Genomic DNA, 15000 nt, shown 5'->3' on the forward strand with positions numbered 1-15000 from the left:
CGGTCTACACGGCTCAATGCAATAAAGACCCAAAGAGGTCCAGTGTGCCCCTCGTCTGTCCTGGGGCTTTTCTTTGCTTTCGATTGAATGTTGTGGCGCCATGTCCGCAAGGAGAACTGTATAAGTGACTGTACATAATAAATAGACTGTATTAGCTCTTTCCTTTGCATTGTGTTTGGCTGTATAATTGCATGTGTGTGTTTTGCATTGATTCCATACCTGTATGACTGTATACGTGTGGGAAATAATAAATGTGCTTGTTTGAATGTAACCTGTTTGTCGCGCCATTATCCCTTAATTGAGCGGCCATCTTGCTCTCGGAATTTAGTGGGCTTTTAAATAGCCGATAATAGAATCAGGTCGAACAAGGCCTGGCGATAATACACCGCTCGGCTATCCTAGAACGGAACGAACCGCTTAAGCGGTTCGTGTCGAAGCAGGCCTTCGTTGAGGTACAGTCTCTCGGTAGTCTGCCCGCGCGAATAATTAGGTATATTGACAATTCGGCGATTGACCCTGGCTAAATATTGACTCGGCCGTGGTGTGCGCTTGGAGCACACCCGTGACTCGTCTTTGGCGTTATTCCAGAAAGTCACGACTGAATTGTCCGTTCGGTGGGCGAAGCAACCGCAATTGGTTAGACGCGGTCGTTCGCACGCCGGCGGGTGGAGATTCGTAACAATACATGTGTATATATATATATATATATATATATATATATATATATATATATATATATATATATATATATATATATATATGTATATATATATATATATATATATGTATATATATATATATATATATATATATATATATATATATATATATATATGTATATATACATATATATGTATATATACATATATATATTGTTGTGGTTACCAGATTCGCAAACCACCATTCAGGTCCCTTAGGTGAGGTATCTCGGTAAGTGCATGTGTAGTTAGGCCCAAACCCGTTGTCTAGTGGGAATACATGTCATTTATACGTGCTGCGACTCTTCAGGATAGCCGTTTTTCTTTTACTATCTTTATTTTGGACCAACCGCCATGATCACAACCACAACATCAACCACCAACCACAACCACCGCTTCACCACAACCGCCACGACCTTCCCGTCACACCTCGCCACCGTAGCATCGCTACCGTTCTTGCCCCGCTGTGGGTACCGGTGTTGGACTCATGCAGAACGCGCGTCGAACAGCGTGTACAAAATCACGGATTTTGTGCTTCAAAAACGGATCAAAAACGACACACGCCCACTTTTTGCCGTCCAATCGGTGAGCGAGGGGCGAATTGGCCCCGCCCCCAGGGCGATCGATATATGCAAATTTGTGGATCAAAAAGCCTTCACGCCCACTTTTTCTCGGGCCAATGGGGAGCGAGGTGAAAGGTCAAAGGGAGGGGGTCAAAGGCGAAGTTACGGGGGGATAAAAGGACGGTGTTCGTCAGTCACCAAAAAGGAGAACGAGAACGAGAAGGAGTCGGAACGGAGGGGACGAGTGTGGAAGTCTGGAGCCCGAAGCCTGCAGTGGCTGGAGAAGCTGAAGAGAGTCGGACGAGGGGGTGCTCGCGTCGGTGCCAGGAGCTGCACGCCCGAGGGAGGCCGGCAGCGCGACCTGGCCGAGGTGGAGACGCACACCAGGGATAATAAAGATCCTCTATACCCCGAGCATCAGCAACCCCCCTCCTGTTTCCCCCCGCGCTGAGATAGTGCGACCAAGGGGGCCCCGTTCCCACCCCCTACCAGACACCGTCCACGAGGCCCGCGGGTTGCGGGGCCATCGCCGCTCCGCGTCTCGTCACCAGACGGGTAGGCGCGACCCGGTCTCGGCCTCAGGCCCGCCTCATTCTTGAGGGTATTCTTTCCTTGGTTTTGGGTATGTGTTGTCGGCGCCGTCTGTGAAGTAGAATTGTATAAGTGTTGCCGTGTGCTCGGTAGTCGGTATTAGCTCTGCACTGTGTTTTCACTTTTATATTTGCTTTTTGTGTAAATGGAATTGTGTTTTCTTTTTTTTGTGTGCTTTTGGTGGAATTGTATTTGTGTGCTTCCCGTGTGCCGCGAATAAATGTGCTTTATTGTTGAACTGTTCTCCCGCTTCGCTTCGTCTTTTCCTCCATTGAATCCCCATCTTGCTTCACGTAAAGGGTTGGTAGTGGGCTGAATACGCCCGATAATTAATCGAACCGTCGAGGTCGACGATAACACCGCTCGGTTATTCTGATAGTACGGAACGGGTCGCTTAAGTGGCCCGTGTCCGAAGTCGACCTGCGGCGAGGTGCGATCGCCCGGTCTACCCTCCGCGTGGGTACTTAGGTAGTTCGAATTTGGCGAGCAACCCTATCCCACGCGGGGGCTGATTGGCTCGATCGCGGTGAGACCGAAAGGTCCACCCGTGACTGGTTCCCGGCGTTAGTCCGAGAGGGTCACGACTGGATTGTCCGTCCGGTGGGCGACGTGCCGCGATTCGAGTTACGTGGCCGTCAGCACGCCGGCGGGCGCGAAATCCGCAACACTGGTGTCAGGTCGTGCGATCCAAATCCATCGCCCTCCTCGCGGCACTGGTATCGGAGAACAGGAAAACGGGCTCTCCTGTCTGCGGCTAAATTCACGGGAATCGGTCCAGGGGTGAGAGAAGCGACCCCCGATTCCCTCCAAATTACGAGCGAGCAAATTAACCCTTCACGAGAAGCAAGATGGCGTCTCAAGGCGAGCGGGAGCCGGGGGTATTAGAAATGGATGTAGAATGTGTAGAATCCATGGTCCAGGATGGAATCCCCGAGCAGGAAATGTTGATTGTGCAGGAACACGGACTCGCCCAACTGAACCCAGGGCCCGAGGTGGGTGCGGCAGCGGCCGCGGTGTATGACACCTCCCCTCCCCCTCTCCACCAAAACCCTTCCCCAACCCCTGCCGAAACGGCTCACCCAAGCGCACCCGACATGGCCCAGCTATTCACCATGCTTGCAAAAATGTATGCGGAAATGACAGCGAAAATGATCAAGCAAATGAACGAAAAGATGGATACATACACAAATGAAATGAAAAACGGAATGAAAGGCATGAACGAAAAGATGGATACAAATACAAATGAAGTGAAAACGACGATGGATGCGAATACACAGCAAATGAGGGAAGAAATGAAAAAGCTGCGGGGTGAGACGCAGAACATGGGCCGAAGCCTGCAGGCGGGCATGAAGGCCGTGACCAGGGAGCTGGGAATGGCGACTTCACGTGTGGGAGCAAACGAGCTGGAAGGGGGTACAACGGCTGACAGGCCCGCGGTGGAGGCGGGTGAAAAAATAATTCGTGGAACGTGTTGGGCGAGGGTCGTGACGATGACCGAAAGGGAAAAATTAAATGGGGAGACCAAAACGTGTGAGACGAGACACGAGGTGACGACAACAGAAATAATAGTTGAGACAAGAGAGGTAAAGGGTGAAGAGTTGGCAGTGACGGTAGCCGGGAAGGGAACAATAGAGGAAAGACTACACGAGGAAGACGGGGTAAGTGACGCACACACACACACGGAGGTAGTGGAGGATAATGGGGGTGAGCTGGCGGACTGGGTAGAGACCCAGTGCGAGCACCTGGATGGCCTCCTCCAGGAACGAGGGGAGGGAGTATGCCCCCTTGAGGCGAGTCACGACCAGGTGAGTTCGGTCGTGCTTTGCGAGGTTGAGGGGACGAGTGCTGTGGACAGGTGCACGGAGAGCTTGGGGGGTATAGAGGCCCCGGAGACCCTTGTGGGGACACGAATCCCCAGTGTGGTTGTCCCTGTGTGTGTGGTGCAAGGTGTGAGTGCGGCACCGTGTGTGGAAGCGACCCCGTGTGTGGAAGCGACCCCGTGTGTGAGTGGTGTGGTGGCGATGGTGCCAGAGTGCGTGCTTCCCAGCACGCCGGGTGTGGATGGGGCACCGTGTGTGAGTGAGGCCGTGTGTGTGAGTGAAACGGCCAGTATGAGTGAGGCACCACGTGTGAGTGGTGTGGTGGCGATGGTGCCGGATTACGTGCTTCCCAGCACGCCGTGTGTGGATGAGGCACGGAGTGTGAGTGAGGCACCGCGGGTTAGTGCCCCCGCGTGTGTGGGTGAGGCACCGTGTGTGGAAGAGACCGCGTGTGTGAGTGTCGCCGTGTGTATGAGTGAGGTACCGCGGGTGAGTGCCCCCGCGTGTGTGGATGAGGCACGGAGTGTGAATGAGGCACCGCGGGTTAGTGCCCCCGCGTGTGTGAGTGAGGCACGGTGTGTGGATGAGGCACCGCGGGTGAGTGTCCCCGCATGCGTGAGTGAACGGCCGTGTGCAAGGTCGCTGTGTGCAAGGGAGACCGTGTGTGTGAGAGAGCGGTATGAGAGGGAGATGTCGGTTGGCATGCGGGAGCACGCAGCCGCGTCTCCCCGTGTGAATGTGATGGTGTGGACTGTGTGCGTCGTAACACGCAGGTGTGCGTGGGTGGAATGGAGGCGACGACGGAGACATGGGAGAAACGAAAGCCGAGTAGCGGCTGTAGTTGTTTCGGGGACCGTTCCGGGTTCACCCAGCAGTGAGCACGCGGTCCGTGCTGTGCAACGCACGAGACCGCCACGTGCTCGCTTGCGAGAGTGAAGTCCCGGTCCGGAAACACACGCGGTGGATTTGCCGATCCCGCGGACGGACAAAGTTTAGGCAGGTAAATGGATTTGGACCGGACGGGTTCTCCACGCGATCGTGTGTGTTCAGCTCCAACGGGCAGAGCACATGTGTTCGCGTGGGAAACCCCTCGAGACGTAGGGCTTGTGTTTTTTTTTTGCGCACGGTGACGTCATGGCTGCACGTGTGGTTGGAATCCGGCAGGAGGGGTATCTCTGCCGGATGGTCCCGTCCAAGGAGGGACGAGGAACACGTGCAGCTGCATGACGTCACGGGCAGGTGCAAAGTGCGCGAGCTCTGAGTTGCCGCGCAGGTGCTGCGCATGAAAAAAAAAAAAAGGAAAAGCAAGCCTCACTTTCGGGTGTACAGGATTCCTGGGCAAGGGGTGGAAGACCCCCTTGACCTGGGAACAGGATGGAAACTAGTTAGGGGGAAGGGTTAGCTTAGTTAGACCGACTTCATGGGGCAGGGGTAAGTCCTCATGGAGTCCGTGGAATGGATTAGTTAGAGGGATTGTAGCGAGCTTTAGGTTGGGAAATAAAATGATTTTTTGGATTTAGAAGACAGTGACAGACTTGTGGATGTGTAGAGGGGACGTAGCTTAGCTACGTAGTGTTAAAAGGAACGTGCTGTAGTTTAAGGGACGACGTGGGAGCACGAGTTAGTTAGGGGATGCAGATAGAAGGATGGCAGAGTTCAGCGGTGTGTGTGTGTTGAAGAGTTGGTGAGTTGTGAGGTGAGCACTTGTTGAGTGAGTGAGGCCAGCGGGTCTGTGTGTATGGAGCGAATGGGGAATGCATGGTGCGATGAGTGATTGGGGGGAGGAGTGACTCCCGCCCAAGGGACCCCGGGGTCAGAGTAAAGTGAGTTAGCTGGGTTAGTCAAATTGAAAAATGGAGGTCGTTTTGCTGTTGGTGGGAAAGTAGGCTCGAGACCCATTTGGAGGGGTGCAGGAGCCCTGTTGACGGGCTTGGGAGCGTGGCTGCGAAAGGTGAGTATCGCTGAGTGGGTACCCCGGGCACCAGGCTAGTCGGCCGCGGTAGGCCATGGGCCCATGGGGGGCCAGGATAGAGTAGTGGGCACGGGTGCGCCTGCTTGGTGCGGGGGCCCAGGGCGCCATTAGCCGCGTGGGCAGTGTTGTGGGCACGGGTGACCCTCGGAAAGGGGCCCGGGAGGCCGGCCTGCCACGTGTGCGTTTCAGGGGAGGTGCCATGGGGGGCACTCCCCGGTGTTAGGGAGCTGGTAGGCTCGGAGGCAGTGTAGTGCCCGGGGGTGCCATAGCGGGAGATTCGGCAGAGGGTCGTGCCTGCCAAAGGGAGCCACGTGTCCCAGCCAGGAGACCGTGTGAGGGCACGGAGAGAAAATTGGGGGGCGAGGCCCGAAATTGTAAGGACACCAACACAGGCGACGGGAATCTGGGTTGTTAGAACCAATAGTTTAAGCGAGAGGCGCTTGTTGAAAGCCCCGGGGTAGTTTAACAGTTAAATGGTTAGGGTAGATTAGGAGATGTACCCCTCCGCACCATCCATCCCCTCGCTGTCGTTGTGGGCCGCTGGACCCACTTTGGTGTTAAGATCGCCGAACTCTGGGGAGGCCATTCTGAGGCTTCGTTGGGCCTCAGCACAGGACATTAGCTCTCCCTTATTCCCCTCCGGGAAGGGAACGTAGGGGTTGGGAGTAGGCTAGGTGACAGAATAGGTTAGCCGAACAAGGACGATAAAGGGGGTTAGGGGACGATTTATAGTGGGGGAGTAAAAATAAAAACAACAAAAAAATAAGTTGGGGCTAAATTGGGGTTTGACAAATTAAGGGAGTGGGTATGTACAGTGACAGGCAAAGGCGATAGGTTGGGAGGGAGACAGGTAGGTAGGTCCGAGCCCGCCTTCCAAGTGGCCAGCACCACCGCACTCCCTCCACCAACCTCCACTGAACGGCAAAGGCTGGCCAACTTCATCGGCTGGCCGTGTTTTTCTTCAAGGCGGAGGCCGGCCAACTTCATCGGCAGCTGTGTGCTGCAAGGCCTGTGCCGGCCAGTTCATCTGCTGGCTGTTTTTCTTCGAGGCCTGTGCCGGCCAGTTCATCTGCGGGCTGTGTTTGCCTGCAGCGGCCTTCTTCTGCGGGCTGTGTTTGCCTGCTACCTTTGCCATGCCATGCCCACTGCCCATGTTCACCAGCCCCGTTCAATTTTTGCTTTGCCCCCCCCCCCTGTTCATTTCCATGTGCGCCAGGATCCGCAAGGCAACAGTTTGCAAGCTGCAAGAACTGCCCTGTTGGCAGCTACAACACGGGCCTGCAGTGGCGGCCCGTGCACCGTGTTTGTGTTCACCCATCCATTCGTTGTGCTCATTGCGTGTGCCACTTGAGCTGGCACGGAGACTGCGTTTGTGCAGCCCAAGCACCGTTGTGGTTCACTGAGTTCAGTTCAAAAGGGAAGGCCTTGGACTGCGTGTGAGCAGCCAGCCACGTTCCCTGTCACCTGCATTGTTTGAGCCAGAGACTGCATGCGGGCAGCCTGGCTCCCTGCTAACTGCTTTCTTTTTGCAGAGTTCAATGATCCTGGGCCATGGTTTAGTGTAAAATTTGTAAGTTAAGGTTAAGATGTACTGTACATATGAGTGCGCCCCCGGCATGTTTGTCTTAGCGCCAGCAATTTTATTTAAGTCGTCCGTGTGAGTGAGTTTGTTTAGATAGTTACGCAGCCCTTAGGTTATTTATTTTGGGGACACGAATACCATGAATGTCGCACTCAGGGATCCGTAGGTAAAGTGTACTAGGGGAAAACTACACATGATGGCACACGAAAATTTGACGACTCGGGACGAGTCTGTAAAAAGGGAAGGGGGTAGTGTTGTGGTTACCAGATTCGCAAACCACCATTCAGGTCCCTTAGGTGAGGTATCTCGGTAAGTGCATGTGTATTTAGGCCCAAACCCGTTGTCTAGTGGGAATACATGTCATTTATACGTGCTGCGACTCTTCAGGATAGCTGTTTTTCTTTTACTATCTTTATTTTGGACCAACCGCCATGATCACAACCACAACATCAACCACCAACCACAACCACCGCTTCACCACAACCGCCACGACCTTCCCGTCACACCTCGCCACCGTAGCATCGCCACCGTTCTTGCCCCGCTGTGGGTACCGGTGTTGGACTCATGCAGAACGCGCGTCGAACAGCGTGTACAAAATCACGGATTTTGTGCTTCAAAAACGGATCAAAAACGACACACGCCCACTTTTTGCCGTCCAATCGGTGAGCGAGGGGCGGGTGGCCCCGCCCCCAGGGCGATCGATATATGCAAATTTGTGGATCAAAAAGCCTTCACGCCCACTTTTTCTCGGGCCAATGGGGAGCGAGGTGAAAGGTCAAAGGGAGGGGGTCAAAGGCGAAGTTACGGGGGGATAAAAGGACGGTGTTCGTCAGTCACCAAAAAGGAGAACGAGAACGAGAAGGAGTCGGAACGGAGGGGACGAGTGTGGAAGTCTGGAGCCCGAAGCCTGCAGTGGCTGGAGAAGCTGAAGAGAGTCGGACGAGGGGGTGCTCGCGTCGGTGCCAGGAGCTGCACGCCCGAGGGAGGCCGGCAGCGCGACCTGGCCGAGGTGGAGATGCACACCAGGGATAATAAAGATCCTCTATACCCCGAGCATCAGCAACCCCCCTCCTGTTTCCCCCCGCGCTGAGATAGTGCGACCAAGGGGGCCCCGTTCCCACCCCCTACCAGACACCGTCCACGAGGCCCGCGGGTTGCGGGGCCATCGCCGCTCCGCGTCTCGTCACCAGACGGGTAGGCGCGACCCGGTCTCGGCCTCAGGCCCGCCTCATTCTTGAGGGTATTCTTTCCTTGGTTTTGGGTATGTGTTGTCGGCGCCGTCTGTGAAGTAGAATTGTATAAGTGTTGCCGTGTGCTCGGTAGTCGGTATTAGCTCTGCACTGTGTTTTCACTTTTATATTTGCTTTTTGTGTAAATGGAATTGTGTTTTCTTTTTTTGTGTGCTTTTGGTGGAATTGTATTTGTGTGCTTCCCGTGTGCCGCGAATAAATGTGCTTTATTGTTGAACTGTTCTCCCGCTTCGCTTCGTCTTTTCCTCCATTGAATCCCCATCTTGCTTCACGTAAAGGGTTGGTAGTGGGCTGAATACGCCCGATAATTAATCGAACCGTCGAGGTCGACGATAACACCGCTCGGTTATTCTGATAGTACGGAACGGGTCGCTTAAGTGGCCCGTGTCCGAAGTCGACCTGCGGCGAGGTGCGATCGCCCGGTCTACCCTCCGCGTGGGTACTTCGGTAGTTCGAATTTGGCGAGCAACCCTATCCCACGCGGGGGCTGATTGGCTCGATCGCGGTGAGACCGAAAGGTCCACCCGTGACTGGTTCCCGGCGTTAGTCCGAGAGGGTCACGACTGGATTGTCCGTCCGGTGGGCGACGTGCCGCGATTCGAGTTACGTGGCCGTTCGCACGCCGGCGGGCGCGAAGACCGCAACAATATATATATGTATATATATATATATATATATATATATATATACATATATATGTATATATATATATATATATATATATATATATATATATATGTATATATACATATATATGTATATATACATATATATGTATATATACATATATACATACATATATATGTATATATATACATAAATACATACATATATATGTATATATATACATATATATATATATATATATATATATATATATATATACATACATATATATATCTATATATATGTATGTATATATATATATATATATATATATACATACATATATATAGATATATATATATATGCCGGCCTCCCTCGGGCGTGCAGCTCCTGGCACCGACGCGAGCACCCCCTCGTCCGACTCTCTTCAGCTTCTCCAGCCACCGCAGGCTTCGGGCTCCAGACTTCCACACTCGTCCCCTCCGTTCCGACTCCTTCTCGTTCTCGTTCTCCTTTTCGTTTTCGTTCTCTTTCCCGTTCTCCTTTTTGACTCCTTCTCGTTCTCATTCTCCTTCTCCTGACTGACGAACACCGTCCTTTTATCCCCCCGTAACTTCGCCTTTGACCCCCTCCCTTTGACCTTTCACCTCGCTCCCCATTGGCCCGAGAAAAAGTGGGCGTGAAGGCTTTTTGATCCACAAATTTGCATATATCGATCGCCCTGGGGGCGGGGCCAATTCGCCCCTCGCTCACCGATTGGACGGCAAAAAGTGGGCGTGTGTCGTTTTTGATCCGTTTTTGAAGCACAAAATCCGTGATTTTGTACACGCTGTTCGACGCGCGTTCTGCATGAGTCCAACACCGGTACCCACAGCGGGGCAAGAACAGTGGCGATGCTACGGTTGCGAGGTGTGACGTGAAGGTCGTGGCGGTTGTGGTGAAGCGGTGGTTGTGGTCGGTGGTTGATGTTGTGGTTGTGATCATGGCGGTTGGTCCAAAATAAAGATAGTGAAAGAAAAACGGCTATCCTGAAGAGTCGCAGCTCGCATAAATGACATGTATTCCCACTAGACAACGGGTTTGGGCCTAACTACACATATACTTACCGAGATACCTCACCTGAGGGACCTGAATGGTGGTTTGCGAATCTGGTAACCACAACACTACCCCCTCCCCTTTTTACAGACTCGTCCCGAGTCGTCAAATTTTCGTGTGCCATCATGTGTAGTTTTCCCCTAGTACATTTTACCTACGGATCCCTGAGTGCGACATTCATGGTATTCGTGTCCCCAAAATAAATAACCTGAGGGCTGCGTAACTACCTAAACAAACTCACTCATACGGACGACTTAAATAAAATTGCCGGCGCTAGGACATACATGCCGGGGGCGCACTCATATTTACAGTACATCTTAACCTTAACTTACAAATTTTACACTAAACCATGGCCCAGGATCATTGAACTCTGCAAAAAGAAAGCAGTTAGCAGGGAGCCAGGCTGCCCGCATGCAGTCTCTGGCTCAAACAATGCAGGTGACAGGGAACGTGGCTGGCTGCTCACACGCAGTCCAAGGCCTTCCCTTTCGAACTGAACGCAGTGAACCACAACGGTGCATGGGCTGCACAAACGCAGTCTCCGTGCCAGCTCAAGTGGCACACGCAATGAGCACAACGAATGAATGGATGAATGGATGGACGCAAAACACGGTGCACGGGCTGCCACTGCAGGCTCGTGTTGTAGCTGCCAACAGGGCAGTTCTCGCAGCTTGCAAACTGTTGCCTTGATCTTGGCGCACATGGAAATGAACAGGGGGGGGCAAAGCAAAATTGAACGGGGCTGGTGAACATGGGCAGTGGGCATGGCATGGCAAAGGTGAGCAGGCAAACACAGCCCGCAGAAGAAGGCCGCTGCAGGCAAACACAGCCGGCAGATGAACTGGCCGGCACAGGCCTTGCAGCACACAGCTGCCGATGAAGTTGGCCGGCCTCCGCCTTGCAGTAACACAGCCAGCAGATGAAGCTGGCCAGCTTTTGCCGTCAGTGGAGGTTGGTGGAGGGAGTGCGGTGGTGCTGGCCACTTGGAAGGCGGGCTCGGACCTACCTACCTGTCTCCCTCCCACCTATCGCCTTTGCCTGTCACTGTCCATACCCACTCCCTTAATTTGTCAAACCCCAATTTAGCCCCAACTTATTTTTTTATTGTTTTTATTTTTACTTCCCCACTATAAATCGTCCCCTAACCCCCTTTATCGTCCTTGTTCGGCTAACCTATTCTGTCACCTAGCCTACTCCCAACCCCTACGTTCCCTTCCCAGAGGGGAACAAGGGAGAGCTAGCGTCCTGTGTCGAGGCCCAACTCAAGCCTCAGAATGGCCTCCCAGAGTTCGGCGATCTTAACCCAAAGTGGGTCCAGCGGCCCACAACGACAGCGAGGGGATGGATGGTGCGGAGGGGTACATCTCCTAATCTACCCTAACCATTAACTCTTAAACTACCCCGGGGCTTTCAACAAGCGCCTCTCGCTTAAACTATTGGTTCTAACAACCCAGATTCCCGTCGCCTGTGTTGGTGTCCTCACAATTTCGGGCCTCGCCCCCCAATTTTCTCTCCGTGCCCTCACACGGTCTCCTGGCTGGGACACGTGGCTCCCTTTGGCAGGCACGACCCTCTGCCGAATCTCCCGCTATGGCACCCCCGGGCACTACACTGCCTCCGAGCCTACCAGCTCCCTAACACCGGGGAGTGCCCCCCATGGCACCTCCCCTGAAACGCACACGCGGCAGGCCGGCCTCCCGGGCCCCTTTCCGAGGGTCACCCGTGCCCACAACACTGCCCACGCGGCTAATGGCGCCCCGGGCCCCCGCACCAAGCAGGCGCACCCGTGCCCACTACTCTATCCTGGCCCCCCATGGGCCCATGGCCTACCGCGGCCGACTAGCCTGGTGCCCGGGGTACCCACTCAGCGATACTCACCTTTCGCAGCCACGCTCCCAAGCCCGTCAACAGGGCTCCTGCACCCCTCCAAATGGGTTTCAAGCCTACATTCCCACCAACAGCAAAACGACCTCCATTTTTCAATTTGACTAACCCAGCTAACTCACTTTACTCTGACCCCGGGGTCCCTTGGGCGGGAGTCACTCCTCCCCCCAATCACTCATCGCACCATGCATTCCCCATTTGCTCCATACACACAGACCCGCTGGCCTCACTCACTCATCATGTCTTCACCTCATAACTCACCAACTCTTCAACACACACACCACCGAACTCTGCCATCCTTCTAACTACATCCCCTACCTAACTCGTGCTCCCACGTCGTCCCTTAAACTACAGCACGTTCCTTTTAACACTACGTAGCTAAGCTACGTCCCCTCTACACATTCACAAGTCTGTCACTGTCTCCTAACTCAAAAATTCATTTTATTTCCCAACCTAAATCTCGCTACAATCCCTCTATCTAATCCATTCCACGGACTCCATGAGGACTTACCCCTGCCCCATGGAGTCGGTCTAACTAAGCTAACCCTTCCCCCTAACTAGTTTCCATCCTGTGCCCAGGTAAGGGGGGTCTTTCACCCCTTGCCCAGGAATCCTGTACACCCGAAAGTGAGGCTTGTTCTTTTTTTTTTTTTTCCCATGCGCAGCACCTGCGCGGCAACTCAGAGCTCGCGCACTTTGCACCTGCCCGTGACGTCATGCAGCTGCACGTGTTCCTCATCCCTCCTTGGACGGGACCATCCGGCAGAGATACCCCTCCTGCCGGATTCCAACCCCACGTGCAGCCATGACGTCACCGTGCGCATAAAAAAAACACAAGCCACACGTCTCGAGGGGTTCCCCACGCGAACACATGTGCTTTGCCCGTTGGAGCTGAACACACACGATCGCGTGGAGAACCCGTCCGGTCCAAATCCATTTACCTGCCTAAACTTTGTCCGTCCGCGGGATCGGCAAATCCACCGCGTGCGTTTCCGGACCGGGACTTCACTCTCGCAAGCGAGCACGTGGCGGTCTCGTGCGTTGCACAGCACGAACCGCGTGCTCACTGCTGGGTGAACCCGGCACGGTCCTCGAAACAGCTGCAGCCGCTACCCGGCTTTCGTTCCTCCCATGTCGCCGTCGTCGCCATTCAACCCACGCACACCTGCGTGTTACGACGCACACAGTCCACTCTATCACATTCACACGGGGAGACGCGGCTGCGTGCTCCCGCATGCCAACCGACATCTCCCTCACATACCGCTCTCTCACACACACGGTCTCCCTGGCACACAGCGACCTTGCACACGGCCGTTCACTCACGCACGGTGCCTCTCCACTCACACAAACCATACTACTTACACACGCGGGGGTACTCACCCGCGGTGCCTCACTCATACACCGTGCCTCACTCACACACGCGGGGGCACTCACCCGCGGTGCCTCACTCATACACGCGGGGGAACTCAACCGCTGTGCCTCATCCACACACCGTGCCTCACTCACACACGCGGGGGCACACACCCGCGGTGCCTCACTCACACACACGGCGACTCTCACACACGCGGTCTCTTCCACACACGGTGCCTCACCCACACACGCGGGGGCACTAACCCGCGGTGCCTCACTCACACTCCGTGCCTCACTCATACACGCGGGGGCACTCACCCGCGGTGCCTCACCCACACACACGGCCTCACTCACACACGGTGCCCCATCCACACCCGGCGTGCTGGGAAGCACGCACTCTGGCACCATCGCCACCACACCACTCACACACGGGGTCGCTTCCACACACGGTGCCGCACTCACACCTTGCACCACACACACAGGGACAACCACACTGGGGATTTGTGTCCCCACAAGGGTCTCCGGGGCCTCTACACCCCCCAAGCTCTCCGTGCACCCGTCCACAGCACCCGTCCCCTCAACCTCGCGAAGCACGACCGAACTCACCTGGTCGTGATCCGCCTCAAAGGGGCATACTCCCTCCCCTCGTTCCTGGAGGAGGCCACCCAGGTGCTCGCACTGGGTCTCTACACGCTCCGCGAGCTCACCCCCATTGTCCTCCACTACCTCCGTGTGTGTGTGCGCGTCACTTACCTTGTCCAATTCACCCTCTATCTCCCGTGTCTCTATACATTTTATTCTTTCTGTCGTCTCCTCGTGTCTATTCGTCTCTGCTTCTTTCTGGCGTCTTTCTCTTATCTTTATGTAGGTCAACCTTGCTTTCTCTTTAAGTCGCTCCCGTCCTTCCCTGTTTTTCACTCCTTGCTCTTTCACGATCTCCGCGTACCTCATCCTTGCTTTCCGTATTAATTGTTCTTTTCTCTCCCTCCCAATTACTTTCACCTCGTCTCTTGTCTCCCGAATTACTTTTTCCTTACCCGCCTCCACCGCGGGCCTGTCAGCCGTTGCACCCCCTTCCAGCTCGTTTGTTCCGACACGTGGAGTCGCCATTTTAAGTTCCCTGCTCACGGCCTTCATGCCCGCCTGCAGGCATCGGCCCATGTTCTGCGTCTCACCCCGCAGCTTTTTCGTTTCTTCCCTCATTTGCTGTGTATTCGCATCCATCGTCGTTTTCACTTCATTTGTATTTGTATCCATCTTTTCGTTCATGCCTTTCATTTCGTTTTTTATTTCATTTGTCATTGCCGCATTCATTTGTGCCAGCATGGTGAATAGCTGGGCCATGTCGGATGCACTCAAGTGAGCCGTTTCGGCAGGGGTTGGGGAAGGGTCTTGGTGGAGAGGGGGGGGGAGGTGTCATACACCGCGGCCGCTGCCGCACCCACCTTGGGCCCTGGGTTCAGTTGGGCGAGTCCGTGTTCCTGCACAATCAACATTTCCTGCTCGGGGATTCCATCCTGGACCATGGACTCTACATTATTACACATATACATTTCTAATACCCCCGGCTCCCGCTCGCCTTGAGACGC

General features: G+C 54.2%; 1 protein-coding gene across 1 annotated transcript in view; it reads right to left on the reverse strand.

Moving 5' to 3' along the window:
* The window catches only part of LOC147035094 (uncharacterized), a 382679-nt gene that overhangs the window by 366911 nt on the left and 768 nt on the right, over window positions 1–15000 (reverse strand). Inside the window, exon 1 of the mRNA XM_085893703.1 lies at window positions 14286–15000. This exon is cut by the window's right edge and continues 768 nt beyond it. Within this exon, the coding sequence (XP_085749829.1) occupies window positions 14286–14755 (470 nt within the window). The 5' untranslated portion in view covers window positions 14756–15000. The remainder of the gene's footprint in view (window positions 1–14285) is intronic.

The sequence above is a fragment of the Eptatretus burgeri genome, chromosome 1 (genome assembly GCF_056783735.1).
Source record: "Eptatretus burgeri isolate ZD-2024b chromosome 1, Ebu_testis_v1, whole genome shotgun sequence".
Lineage (NCBI taxonomy): Eukaryota > Metazoa > Chordata > Myxini > Myxiniformes > Myxinidae > Eptatretus > Eptatretus burgeri.